The sequence below is a fragment of the Lagopus leucura genome, unplaced genomic scaffold (genome assembly GCF_019238085.1).
Source record: "Lagopus leucura isolate 7727_CA_CO unplaced genomic scaffold, USGS_WTPT01 Super-Scaffold_1, whole genome shotgun sequence".
In the NCBI taxonomy this organism is placed as follows: domain Eukaryota; kingdom Metazoa; phylum Chordata; class Aves; order Galliformes; family Phasianidae; genus Lagopus; species Lagopus leucura.
Window position 1 is genome coordinate 21,376,475 of NW_024962250.1, and position 13,743 is coordinate 21,390,217.

General features: G+C 45.4%; 1 protein-coding gene across 1 annotated transcript in view; it reads left to right on the forward strand.

Annotated features, from left to right (window-relative positions):
- FLVCR2 (FLVCR heme transporter 2) overlaps nt 1-13,743 on the forward strand; it is a 32,967-nt gene that overhangs the window by 12,106 nt on the left and 7,118 nt on the right. The window contains 7 exon segments of the mRNA XM_042865733.1: nt 1,045-1,185; nt 5,832-5,899; nt 6,631-6,734; nt 11,039-11,149; nt 11,614-11,719; nt 12,195-12,306; nt 12,723-12,778. Of these exon segments, the coding sequence (XP_042721667.1) occupies nt 1,045-1,185; nt 5,832-5,899; nt 6,631-6,734; nt 11,039-11,149; nt 11,614-11,719; nt 12,195-12,306; nt 12,723-12,778 (698 nt within the window).

The following is a 13,743-nucleotide window of genomic DNA, read 5'->3' on the forward strand; positions in this document are numbered from 1 at the left end:
GGAGGGGGTTTGTGAGCAAACCTGCCAAACTGTTAATTTCATCTTTTGACTGTCTATGTTATAAAACCCTGGCATGAATAAGCCCTTTAAGTGCTGATCATAGAAATATTTCAGTGTTCGCAGTCTTGCCTACAAACAGGATGCTGGGCTTTGGGTCATGTCTTGGAGCTGATTACATCTTAAGGATAGGGAGAAGGAGGTAGGCTATGTGGCAAGAACATGCTGTTCTCAGGAAGAAAAAAAAGGGTTACCAGTTGGGAGTGGAGCAAAAAAAGGGCTAAGGGCAGTAGCAGGACACTAAAGATGCAGTCCCCCCTGTTAAAGGTCTGGCTTCCAGTTCACACATTTGCATGACAGATTGGCATGCTCATTGGAGAGCAGAGCTTACCTGCTAAATATTTAAATTATTATTTTTTAAGAGATTCCTCTTGCCAGCTTGTTTATGTTGCCTGGTAGGTGAGTCAGGTGTAGATTTTTAATGATTCTGGGGTAGGGAATAGACAAGGTACTAAAATAGCTGTGTCTCCTAGTACAGCAGTGTATAACTGACAACCGGGATTCCTGAGCACTGCTTTAATGCTAATTAGAGTCAGTTTGTCCAGACTGAGAGGTGCCAGACTTGACGTAAAACCTAGCATGGGCTTCCTAAGCACTGGACACTGTGGGGCACCAGGCTGCCTTTGCCAGATGGCTTTTCTCATTTCTCTTTCACATTTGTATGTCCATACAACGCTTTAGCAGCTGTCTCTCCACCTTCCTGCAGACCATGCTATTAGTCCTGCCAACCCTTCTGCCAAATGCCTATACAACTTGCTTGTTAAAGGCAAGGTGTTTCCCCAGTGATAGGAGTTGTTGCAGAGACACTCTCTTCTCCTGTTTCTGGATAAGTTTGTGTCACAGAGAATCAAAACTGAAGGATGCTGATGTGTTTTATACACTTAATTTTACTAGCCCCTGTGCTATCTCTTGAGTAGTTCCCTCCTCGTGTGCTCAGGCTCCCTAGTTGCCCTGTTGCAAACAGGTTTATTTTGTGTCTGGTTTCAGTCTTCAAAGAGAAGCCTCCATACCCTCCGAGCCGAGCTCAGGCCCTGATCCAGTCACAGCCATCAGAGGAATATTCTTATGTGCAGTCGATCCTCCGCCTGCTTCGCAATGCCAACTTTGTGCTGCTTATGGTCACTTATGGTAAGTTCTGGCTATTCTTCTGTTCTGGTAGATATGCTTAGCTTCTCCCCCTCTCTCTGTGTTGTGCCAGGGCTGTAACTGGGCTGAGCAGGGTTAGGGGAACAGAAGGATAGCTGTGCTGCCGCATATCAGGGGTCCCTCTAGCACCACAGTCTGTCCAGCAGTGGTTACAAGCAAATGGCTGGGGAAGAATAAAAGCAGCGCAAGCACAGCACAGCACAACCTCACAGTACGACTTCTCTCTCAGCTTGTGACCGCTTTCTGTTCAGGGGATTTTCTTATCAAGTTCTCTTTTTTGTTGTTTTTTTTCTTTTTTTTCTTTTCTAGTTCATTAGTAACTTGAACTAATCTAAGTGTTTACTTAAGAAACATGGAGCTGTGTTTGAGTGCAAGTCATTGCACTGAGTGCAAGTTATTTTCCAAGGAAAGTGTATGATTGCCAGGCTTCCCAGTGGAGGTGATGTGGAGCATGTAGGTGTTCAGATTGCTCCAGCTTTTTTGGCAATCCCTATAAAGCAAGTAGAAGGAAGGATTGGAGACTACGTTCTTTTTGCCATCTGTTCTTACATACTGAATTTGCTATTTCTCTGAGGGCAGTGTGATATGTTGAATCTGTTCCTGATGCTGAGATGTCCTATTCAGAAGTATTTTTCTCTTTAGTGGTGACACGGAAGGCCACTGCAGCCTGTGTCTGGCTGTATGATAGAGTTGTGGGCTTGTCTGCAGAGTGGTCTGTCCCCTCTTCCTATCTTGCTGTGGAAGGTTTTCAGGAGGAAAGATAACAAGTGCATGAACTTCTGTGGTTCTGTGTTCAGCTGTGAACTTTGTGGGTGGAATGTCCAATTGGAAAGAGTATCATGATGGCTTTGTATTTTCTGAGGTTGCTAATGGTCTTTGGAGCTGTTGAAATCTCCTCTCCCTTCCAAGTGTGACAGTTCACTAGAAACACTTCTCAGACCACTGATAGGCTCTGCTGGTTTACGTTGCTGTTGTGTTTTGTTTGTTTTTCTCTAGTACTTGGTGTCCTCTATGAAAGTGGAGATTGAAAAAAGCTGTCAAGAAACAGACTGAGGCAAGCTGGCTAAAAGCTGGATTGTGTCATCTGCTCAGTTTGCATGTATGTTTCTGGAAAAAGAAAGGGGAAAGCATTAGTTTTAATAGGTGTGAACAAGCCCTAGATGAGAGAGGCAGGCTCTCAGTACGAAGGGCATATTTAGTATCTGATCTCCCTGGGATAATTCCTTCCTGGCAGTCACAAATGATGTGGAAAGTAATCCCACCTTTCTTCCTGCCAGCCTGTGCATTTATTCTGCTCTTCCCTATGTCAGCCTCGCATCAATCCAACTTGACTGTAAGGCTGCTGGCAGTGAAGATAATGTGACTGTTACTCAGAGAAGGAACTAAGCAGTGAAACTTTTTTTTTTTTTTTTTTTTAAAAAAAAACTTGTCTGGCTTTAAAAATGGGGACAGTTTTTCCTAATCAAGTCAGAAGTTATGTTGGCCAAGATTTAAGACATCTGCAGCCACAAGAGCACAACTGAGTCATCCTTCCTCGCTAACACAGATATCTGCAGCCTGTCTTAGCTTTTGTATTAGCATAGTGTGCAACAGAGGAGAGAGCGGGAAGTGGCCTGCTGCTTCATCTCCATGGCTTTAGAAAGAATGTGGGCCTTCATGGGATGCCAGGTCAGAAAAGGCCTGTGGATCTCTAAGATAAAATGATATTACCAGCAGCTGCCAGCTCCTTTCCTGTGGTTTTCAGGAGGTAAGACTTGCAGTGGTGGAAACATTGGTGGCACTGCAGCAGTGCTGGTGCAGGTGAACTGTTTATCAGGGAAACCTTCAGGCTGCCTTTTCCCAAAGACTGCTGGCATTGCCTCCGTAAAGCTGAGTCATGACACAGAGTGGGCATGAAGAAGCTCTTGAGTTTCTTGGATTGAACTCTGCACTGGAACTGCACATTGCTACAGAGAGGCAATGGGCAGGAAAAGGGTGGGAAAGCTTGGGAAGGGAATGTTAAGTGTGAATGATGAGACAGCTCCAAAAAATCAGCATTTGGAAAGGGGCTGTGATGAAAAGACAGGATAATGAGGTCTGCATAAGGAATCATTTTTCTGGATAATGATGATGATGAAGGGGAAGAGGAAGGCTTGTAAGTAATACACTGCTTAGTTACAGGAGAATTGAGATTTAGTCAGAGGATTCGTAAGAGCTCTTTTTGGAACTTTAGGCTTCCCCTTTCTGGCCTTTGTAAAATATAGGAGGCATTGTGAGGTCTCAAAAATGTTCTTATACAACACACTGCAAGTAAACCATGGTAACTAACTAATGAATCGGGTGAGGCCGGACCTTCAGATGTGTTTATCCCAGCTATTGGTTCTGGTTTCCTCATCCGCAAAGGCGGTTAGGCACCATTGGACACATCTCTTGTTTATTTTACAGGCATTCAAACAGCTGACTATAATTTGTGGAGAAGTTTCACCAAGCAATTGTGACATGTAAAATGCCTACATTTTTGTCAGCCTTCACAAATGCAATTTGGACTTGTCTTAATTCGTATTTTGTCTGGTGCCTAGTGCTGTTGCCAACTCAGCATCTCTTTCCACCCAGTTTAGGATTAGGCGCCCTTCTCTTTCTTGGAAATCCCATGCATCACAGAACCTCTGTGGAGCTGGCATGCTGATATGGCATCAGCTACCAGAGTCTGACTGTCACCAGCAGGCTGCTGTCCTCTTGGTTAAGTGAGAAGTACTAGATACATAAATGACTGGCCTATGTTTGTGCCCAGCTTTGAGATGAAGCAGCAGTGGGTAAAAGACTTAAAGGACTTCTGATCTGCCACACTCCCACGACCCGACATTGCAGTTTTTTGTGTCTCCTAGTGAGCTGGGTGCTCCAGAGGTGGAGATGGGATGAACTCAGATTAGATTCTTGTGGGGTGCTTTGCCATAGTGAGGCGTTGCAAAGAGCCAGCTTTCAAGGCTGCGGGAGTTTCCAGCCTTTCTAGATAACACTTGAAAAGGGTTGGTTGGTTATTTGTGCCTAAAGAGCAAGTCACTCAGCATATTTGCCTCTCCAGTCACTTCCTGGGACATGCATTTGGAACAAAAGCACTGCCACAGGCAGTCAGCTTATGGGATCATTCGCTTAAGATTATTTGTCTGTTCTGCCCCATGAAGCTGTGAAGTTAGCTCTGCTTAAAGTTGTCAAGGATGGTGTGTGAACAAAGTGAGATCTTCCCTCCAGCTGTTAATCTTGTGGCTTCTTTGCTTCCTGAGCTGTGTAGCTGCTGGGTTGGGTCTGGGATTGCCCAAGGCATCAGGAATAGGGAAGCAGGAGTTTGACTTCAGGGTGTTGTCAAAGCTCTGCCTACTAGACTGCACTTCTCTACCATGTATTGCCATCTTTCTGCTTTTAGCTGAGGCTGAAAGAGGGAAAACAGGAAGTGGGAACTTGACATGTATCTGGGCTGTCAGAATTTCTGGCATCTGAGCCAGAATTTTAAAATCCCATGCCACTTTATGGAGCTGTAAATATGTGAGCTGCAGTGGTGAAATCTGTGTCCCTGTCCCTCCCCCTACTAAGTTCACTGGAGCCTTGAAGAGAAACTAACTGCAAATGTAAATGACTTTCTGAGAAGAAAGTTGAGCTGACTGTTACAGACATCATCCACCTGGGGAAGGTTTCTCAGTATCACCCAAGGTGAGAGTGTAGCCGTTGTGGTACTGCTACTCCAGCACCCATGTGGATATGCTTGTCTACTGTTTAAAAAAATATAATAATAATTTTTTTTTTTTTTTTTTTAAAGCACTCTTGTTTTCCATGCCCTTCAGGAAGGCATTCAACTCAGTCAGCGTTGCATATGTACTGCAGCCGGGTGTCTGAATATGGCTTGACCAGTATTACCCTCAACAGTTTCCATTCTCACCTTGGGTGATACTGAGAAACCTTCACCAGGTGGCTGACGCCTCTAACAGTTAATCTAACTTCCCTTTCTGAAAGGCAATTACTTTCACAGTTGTTTTTTATTTTTCAGGCTTCAGTGGTATCTTGTAAAAATGCGAGACTTTCCTCATGCAGATGCATGCACCAGGTGCCTTGGGGAAGTGCTGTCTGTGCTTGCCATTAGATCTGCTCCTTCTTGCCTTTTGGTATTTTTTGGCTTGGAGAGATTGTCCTTTACTGTCAGCCGGGAGAGAGCTGCCAGGTTCTTTGGGAAGGAAACCTTGCTGATCAGTGGCAGTGTTGTAAACTGAATCTTGGGCCCTGAGATTCACCTGATGCTGAGGCAGATACTTTGCCATTGCTTTGAGAAAACTCAGCTCCACTGCTGAAGATGCCTCTGCCTGTGAGGGAGGGGTTGATACCCTATGAAGAGCTTGTGTAACCTTTCATTACTAGAAATATGCACAGCTTTTCTTCTGGCTGTTCGGGTAAGAACCATCCTGACATTGCAGGGTGCTTCCTATTGCATGCTGAGATCCAGTTGTCCTTGGTCTGCATTTCTGCCAGTACCCAGCCTGTCCAGCTGTAGTATCTCCTGGTATTCTGCAGCCTAACTGTAGACTGCTGTCCTAATGATCTTGATCATTTCTACAGCAGAATAGCAGCAGACTGAATTTGCCTCATTTTTATCCTCCTCTCAGGTCTGAATGCAGGTTGCTTCTACTCCCTGTCCACTCTGCTGAACCGCATGGTAGTCCATCACTACCCAGTAAGTGCATCCAGTCTTTGTGGCCTTCTGATGCATGCCGTTGTCCATTATTAGCTGCCAGAGGAGAGTCTGTGAGAAGTACAGTGCTTCTGGCCTGGATTAAAGTGCTTCTGCAGCACTTCTGACTGGCCCTGGCCTGGATTGACTGACTGGCTAGAGACCATCATTTCTTTTTGTTCTTTACAGCTCTCTGTGAAGAATGGGAGCTCTAAAAAAGACAACTCCTTCATATCCTAAATGACTCAAGTATAAGCTCGCTCTTCTGAGATTCTCCTAGCAGTTGTCTCTGCCCTATTCCTGACAGTGATTTCTGTTGGTGTATCTGCACCTAAAAGCTGTGTGTGCTCTAGGTGCTGAGCTGCTGTGATGCTTACTGCTGGGACAGAGCGCCAAATAGAGCTTGTCCATGCTACCTTGTAGTGGGTCCCAGGATTTCCTGGTTGATGTGGCCCAAATTCTGATGCCGGATATCAAGCATCACTGAGTTTAGGCTGACTTCTCTGAGGGTACCTGTTCATGTTGGCCAGCGCATTCATGTGTTCTCTGGGCTGGCCCAGAGAAAAGTGCATGTACCCAAAAGAGTTCTTGCAAATGCTGCTTTTCATTAGCTAGTTAACAGAAGAAGTCGTGTATGGGACACTAACTTTGGTGTCTCTTCATGTCTGGGTTCTCCACACCTCAATTTTTGGCTATGACTTGGCTCCTGTGTTTTTGTGTGTGTCTTCCCACAGAATGAGGAGGTGAATGCTGGCAGGATTGGACTCACCATTGTACTGTCAGGCATGGCTGGTGCTCTGATCTCTGGCCTCTGGTTGGACAAAACCAAAACCTACAAGTAAGTCTCTTGCTCTTTGCTGCTAGTGACTGTGCTCTTCTTCTCCTTCCTCAGAGTTGCAGAGAGCAACTCTGCAGTTGCAGCTTGGTTGTCCAGAGACTGAATTGCTGGGAAGGGTTTGCAGGGAAAAAAAACATAGTTATTGAGAATCCAGTTAGTCTCAAGTATGAGGCAGCATGTTAGTCTTTGATGGACCCATATGAGGTCTAGTGCTATAGTGCTCCTTAGGGAAACATGGGGGAGGGGAGAGATAAGATAGCTTGACTGCTGCTTTGCCAGGGATGAGAGAGCTCTTGGCACAAGCAGAATCGTGACTGTACCAGACCATTTCTCTGCCCTTACAAATCAGCTTCTGTGCATCTTTGTCCTGTTTAATGAAAGACACATTTAATCCACTGCCCAGAGGCGTTGTATGAGTGCATGTTACTGTATTCAGGACAAAAGCAAGGGAAGGGGTGACGAGGTTGTGGATGGGTGGTTCTGGATTTACTGCTTAGTGGGCTGAGACAGCAGATTTGGCCAGCATACTGTGCCCATTTTCAAGGAAACAGTGAAGGGTCTCTGGGTGTCCTGTAGCTCCCAGTCCTCAGGCACTCAGATCTTGCTGACAGACTTTTCTGTATAGCATGTCTCAGGGAATGGAGCACACCTCTTTTTCTTTTCTTTTTTTTTTTTTTTCTTTTCTTTTTTTGTGGGGATCCACGTAATCAGTTTCCAGTTTGTCTGCTCGCTTTGAGACTATAATTTATCTGAGGAGAAGGATGGGGCTTTTCTGGTGATATGCATGTGATGAGTTGAAGGCAACTTGAGAAGTATTTTCCTTGCAGCAGCTTTTTATCTTGGAAGGTACCACTGCCTTTAAACTGCCTTGTGCCACTGACTTTAAACTATCTTGTGGGCTGCTTAGGAGAATCTGGCAAGCTGCGGTCTTGCAGCTTCGGAAATGGCCTCTAGCCTAGCAATCAAGTACGGGTTCAGAAATGCAGAGGAACTGGGCTTCTTTGACAAGAAAGAATGGAACATGAGGACTCCTGGGGGCGTGCTAGGGGACAGGAGCAAATGACTAATAGAGAGACCAGTAGGTCTCTTGTCATTTCTAGATCACGACCATTGAGTTTATTTCTCATTTGGCAGTCCTAGGAAATGGAAACACAGCTTTGGTGAATTGCAGTAGCTAATTGTGCAAACTAACTTGTCTTTTTCCACATTGGGGTTAGTGGTAAGGTAGCCTCAATTGGCACTGCTTGGGTGGATGGTCTTCCTGACTCTGTGAATAGAACTCAGTAGTAGCACAAGGGCTGAAGAACTTTGTGGTTAACCAGGCAGAGCTGGAACTCACAGTTTGGCAAGCATAGATGGAAAATAAAATCCTGGATATGCTGAAGAGGCCACATAGGTGGGCAGAGAAGCCTGAGAGTGCAGAGAAATAGAGCTCTACCACCCATAAAACTTACCCAATGGGCTCCTAAGAATATCTGGGTATAGATTTAGCTTTAAGTGAAGAAAAACTGCTAGGAATTTGCTCTCCTTTGCAGCCTAGTAACTAGGATTTCTGTGGAACTAGCTTTTTTTTTTTTTTTTTTTTTTTTTTTCTCAGAATGCTACAGAATCTTTATTTAGCCTCATTTAAAAGTCTATTTAAAAAACTGTCAAGATGCCAGATGTTCTAGGCAGGTACCCTCCCCCTCCTCTGCATTGCTCTGATAGTGTCAGGAATGAAATGGTAAGCACATGAAAATCAGGAAGGAAAGATGTCAAGTCCTTTTTTTAGTCAGCTCAGAGAAAGAGAGAGGGAGAGAGAAGCAAGTGAATGAGATCCAGCTGTGATTGAGAGGAGCAGGAGGAGATTAGTAACATGAGGAACTGTAGAACACTTTTTGTGGATGTTTGATCATCACTGTCCCATCAGCAGTTCCTTCCAGGGATGAGGCTGTGGAAAGTCAGGCTTTCCCCATCTGTTGTGCTCAGGCAAATGGCCTTGCATTCTTGCTTTTATTTGGCAGGCAAGTCCCTAAAGCAGCCCCATCACTGTTCTTAGTTTTGGAATTAACAGGCATAGATATGACCCTAACAAATGTACAAGTGAACTGTCCCAGAGCTCAGGCTGCCTTTGGGATTGCTGATTGAGAGCTGAGCACCTCTTGAAAAATTCTGAAAAGTTCTGATTCTGAGTTAAATGGAACTTTCTATGCATTCTTCGGTTCCTGGCTGGAAAGACACCTGGTGACTGCCTGTTCACTTTGGGTGCCTTGGCATTTATTAGGGGAGCCTGGTTTAGAGACGAAGGCCTTGGGTCATTGCTTCTCTTCAGCTGAACTTAACTTTTAATAGCAATATTCACATGGCCTTCAGTCTAACAGTTCCAGACAGTGCTCTCTACTGTCATATTTGCTTCAGAAATAACCATCTCCCTCCACTGACCAGGTAGAGGACCTAAGTGATATTTTAAACCTGGGTCTGTGCAGGCCTGAAGTATGTTAAAATCTGTGGAGAGAAGGAAAGACTCAGATAGTAAAGAACGGGACACTTGAGTTTTCACTGAAAAAAAAGTGGCCAGCCTATCCTGGTCTGCCTTTTGGGCCTGCTGTTGTAACCCTTTTCCAGGCCAGTCCTGGTGTAGTGGGCATGCCTTCACCGTATCCTGCCCAGTTGTCCTAAGGTGATGTAGCAGGACACGTAACTTCGAGCAATGCTCACTGCATTGGACATCCTTTCCAGGAGACTGGCTGTACCTGTCCCACTTGAGGATAACTTTCAGTCCCTGTAGGGACATTGTGGAACAGCTCGCAGTGTCCTTGTATTTTTCACAAATGTCCTCTATGAATCTTTTCTTCATGTTTTTATCCCTCCCATAAGAGATTTATGGCAATGATAAGAACCTTATCAAGCAGAACAAGGCATTCTTCCATGCCCCGGGTGCCCCTAGAGTCATAGTGCACTCTCCTTGTCCTCTGACTAGCAAATGTGCTGACAAAAGGTCACTTCATGAGAAACACCCTGCCTTGGTGTCTTTCCCCAGGGGTTCCTTTGTTTCCCTGTGCCCCAGTATCTGCCTGCATCTTGGCTAAGCCCTTTGTTTGTATGCAAAATTTTGGACCTTGCTTGTCACTAAGTCTCCTTTTTTGTCATCCATGATATACTCAGGGGAGCAGAGTCTTGCTAAAATCTTGTTTAACAAAGACTGCCTGTATGCTTTGAGGCTGTTTCCTGCAGCAGGAATTGCAGTCAGAGCTGTCTATTGGGGACTGTGGCAAGTAGGGTCAAGCTCAATATGCACATCTAGGGCATTTCTTGGTGTGTGACTTCCACTGTCCTGAACCTTGCATTCTTTCGCAGGTGACTGTCAGTTCATTTTGTACTGCTGGAGTCTAGTGACTGAGGGATACAGATCAGTGAGGAGAGCTAGTTGTTTTTTTGAGCTTGCTAATGTGTGGTATCCATAGCAAGACTGAAAAGTTTTCTTCATTTTTTCCCCCCCCCCCTCCAAGTTCTGCAGTTCCAGTGGAAAACATAACTTGCTTTAAACTGCAAGATCTGCCTGCTTCTCTGAGCCAGCCTAGTTCTCATTGGAGGACTGTGTGTTCTGGGAACTTCCTTCTTGCAGCTTAACATAGCATCAATATGAAACAAGGTCCTGACCACATCTGGTCACTAACTCATTCATCTTCTTTGCCTGGAGTTGAGGAGTGAAGTGCAAATATGGGCAACTGTCAAGAAATAGTGAAGCAGTTATAAACTGCTTCAAGAACTTGAACCATAAGCCTGGGAAACTAACTTCAGACTTCTGCACTGAGACCAAAACTGGATGGGGGTGCAGAAAACAATTTTCCCAATGTGCCAACTGTCCCTGCTAGCAGAGATGAAGCTTCTGAGGATCACAGATTCATCATGGAGGCTTATGATGATGAGAATGTATTTTGGCATTGACTTGAAGTTTGGGACTCTTGTTTATGGAAATTCCATCTAATTCAAACCTGGTCAGCACAGCCAGGAAACTGTGATTCTATCCTTGAGCCTAGTTCTTATTCAGCTTACATTTCACCTCTCCAAATGTAGAAGCTAGTTCAAACACAAGAATTGGCATCACTGCAGTGCATTGAAAAACAAATACACATGAAACAACATCCTTGGTTTTCCCTCTGTTCTCGGTGAGGGTCTGTCCTCCAGATCTGATAATTCAGAGTGTGGAGTGCGTGAGAGCTGCACAGCTTTTTTCTTTACTGGGTGCTGCAAAATATACCAAGATCTATGAGTGAAGTGGAGAATTTGATTATATAAAACCCTGACTGTGCTTTTCCTTGCAGACAGACAACACTAGTGGTCTATATCATGTCTCTGGTGGGGATGATAGTCTACACTTTCACTCTGGATCTAGGCCACCTCTGGGTGGTCTTTGTGACTGCAGGCATTCTAGGGTAAGTTCATGCACAGGCTTCTTTCCTCCATGCTTGAGCTGCTAGGATATGAGGAGGGAGGCAAAAGTCATGGCCCAGAAGGGACTGGGGAGAGCCACATCCTGCCTGTGGCTTCCATGTTGGATAAGGACAAAAGGAAAATGCATGTAGGGCTGTCTGGCTGATGGACTGTGCTGGGGGTGATGCCCTTCTGTGTTGCTTTTGGGAGATGCTGCTTTTACTGCCTCCTTCTTCGCAGCCTCCTGCAGGCTTGGCTCCATGCCTGAGGCTGTGAGCAAAAGTGTTTGTGGGGAGGAGGGAGACCTGTGCCACAAAGAGTCAGGCAGCTGTGTGGGCTGTGGCAATGATATGGGAAATGTCCCGAGCAAAAGTCCAGCATCCAGCAGGCATTTGTGATACACCGTGCCTCTTCAGTCTTCTTCCTAGCAGTCACTGAGTTTTCTTTTCTGTGTGTTTCTTTACAGATTTTTCATGACAGGGTACCTTCCCCTGGGCTTTGAGTTTGCTGCAGAGTTGACATACCCAGAATCAGAAGGAACATCATCAGGGCTCCTTAACGTCTCAGCACAGGTTGGTGTTTTTCTTCTTTTTCTTTCTTTTTTTTTAATAGGCAGAGATATCAAACTATAGTTTCCAGCCCTGAGTCCCATTTCTTGTCTGTGATTATTGCTGCAGATCTAAGCACCTCAGAACCTGGCTTTTCAAGCAGCGATCCTTGTGGCATTTGTTTACTGGCACCCGTTCTTTTCACCATTTTTGTTAAGAAAAATGTCCATCAGGATGCCAGTCATCCTTGCTTTTTCCATCATTGTTCCTAGCAGTCTAGTAAGAGAGGTCTTGCCCTCTGCCCAGAGATGGGCTTTCAGCCTTGAGGGTCTCCTGTCTTATCATCAGCTGAAAGGTGGTATCCCTGGACGTGTTTATAACCAAACTTTAGCCTAACGAGGGCAACAGCTTGTCAGGCCTGTGTGCTCTGATAGTTTGATAAAGCAGAGAAGCTGCACAGGCTACTTTATAACAGTACAGCTTGACCTTGTGTTTGTAGATCTTCGGTATTGCCTTCACCATTGGCCAAGGGAAGATCATAGATCACTTCGAGACAAAGGCAGGAAATCTCTTTCTTTGTTCCTTCCTGTTCCTGGGGTCCATTATGACAGGTAATTAAATTTCTGAGTGTTCTGCTGTGACTCTTCCTTTTGAACTTGGCATGTGAATTGAAGGGCTTTGAGGGGTGGCAGTACTTTCAGGGAAGGGCAGAACCCACACAGCAGCCCTGTGGCAGTGTCACAGTACTTCTTGAAGCGTTTGGTTTGTGTTGCAAAATGATCCAAGGCTTCTTGCCCTGGTTGCTTTTTGGGGCTTCCAAGATGTACTTTCTGAAAAAGGAAGGACAGAGACTCCTTATTGCACCATATAGATGTGCTGTCTTCCTTTTTAGGGACAGTGGTTTCCCTTGCTCACCATTATGAATTCTCCTTGGGCCTCTTTACCTCTTTGAGTATGAGATAAATTGATTTGGGATCTGCATGGAAATAAAACTACCTTCACATTTTTCTTCCTCTCTTTGTTGAAGCATTCATTAGGGCTGATCTCCGAAGACAGCAGGCGAATGTGGAAAATGAACACACAGTGAGTAATTCCCCTTTCAGTCTCTGTTATGCACCTGCTATTGGCTCAGACAAACCTCAGCCGCTCTCCCTTCTGGGAATGGAGCTGGCCCCTTTCTGAGTTACGATTGTAGCTGTGATTCTATTTTATGGTCCCACCACTTGCCCAGCCTGTGGGGAAGCTCTTTGTTGGCATGTTCAGACAGGTGGATGTAATCTCAGTTTTGCCAGCTGCTGGGAGCCTCTGCTGGCTTACTTTTAATGTTCTGCATACTCTGTGGGCTCTGATCTTCTGGGAGCGTGCCAAGCTTTACATGTGTTGTTCTCGGTTAAAGACAGCTGTGGGACAGAGTTGTGTTGGCTTCTCTCCTCTAACCAAACTTTTGTCTTGTTTAGAGCTGGGTAACTACTCTTCCAGCTCCCTGGACAGGCAGGTTGTTCCTCTTCATCCCCGTCTTTAGCTGCAAAGTGGAGTTCTTTGCTCAGGACAGGAGGAAAGCGAGTGGCAAAACCCAAATCAGGGGTTCAGCAGTGTAGCTCCTTACACTTCATGCAGTGGTGTAGGCAAAGCTTCTAGCTTGTGTCAGAAGGCAGGGTAGCAGATCCCTGTGGTGTGATGTTGCAATTACTGCAGCTGTTTGCACGTGGGAGAGGGCCTCCAGTGAATGAACTGCAGTGGATACTCTCGGAAGTTCTTTCTGCAGGGAGAGGAAGAAAATTGGTGGTTTCTTGGGGCACTTCTCCTTAATACTTTGGACTCCTCTTCCAGGATGTTCGCAGAGATGTCCATTCAGCGTTCATGAAGCCATCAGCGACCATGACTAGAAAAGTGAATAAGCTCAGTTCTCTGCTGGCTCAAGTCAGGTTTTTTCAGAAGATGATGCTGCCTTTCTCCCATTAATCTTGCCAGTCCAATCTGGAGAGAGACCAAAAGGTCTAAGAAGCAGCCCTACTCCAATCAGTTCCTCAGGAAGGTGGATTTTCAGT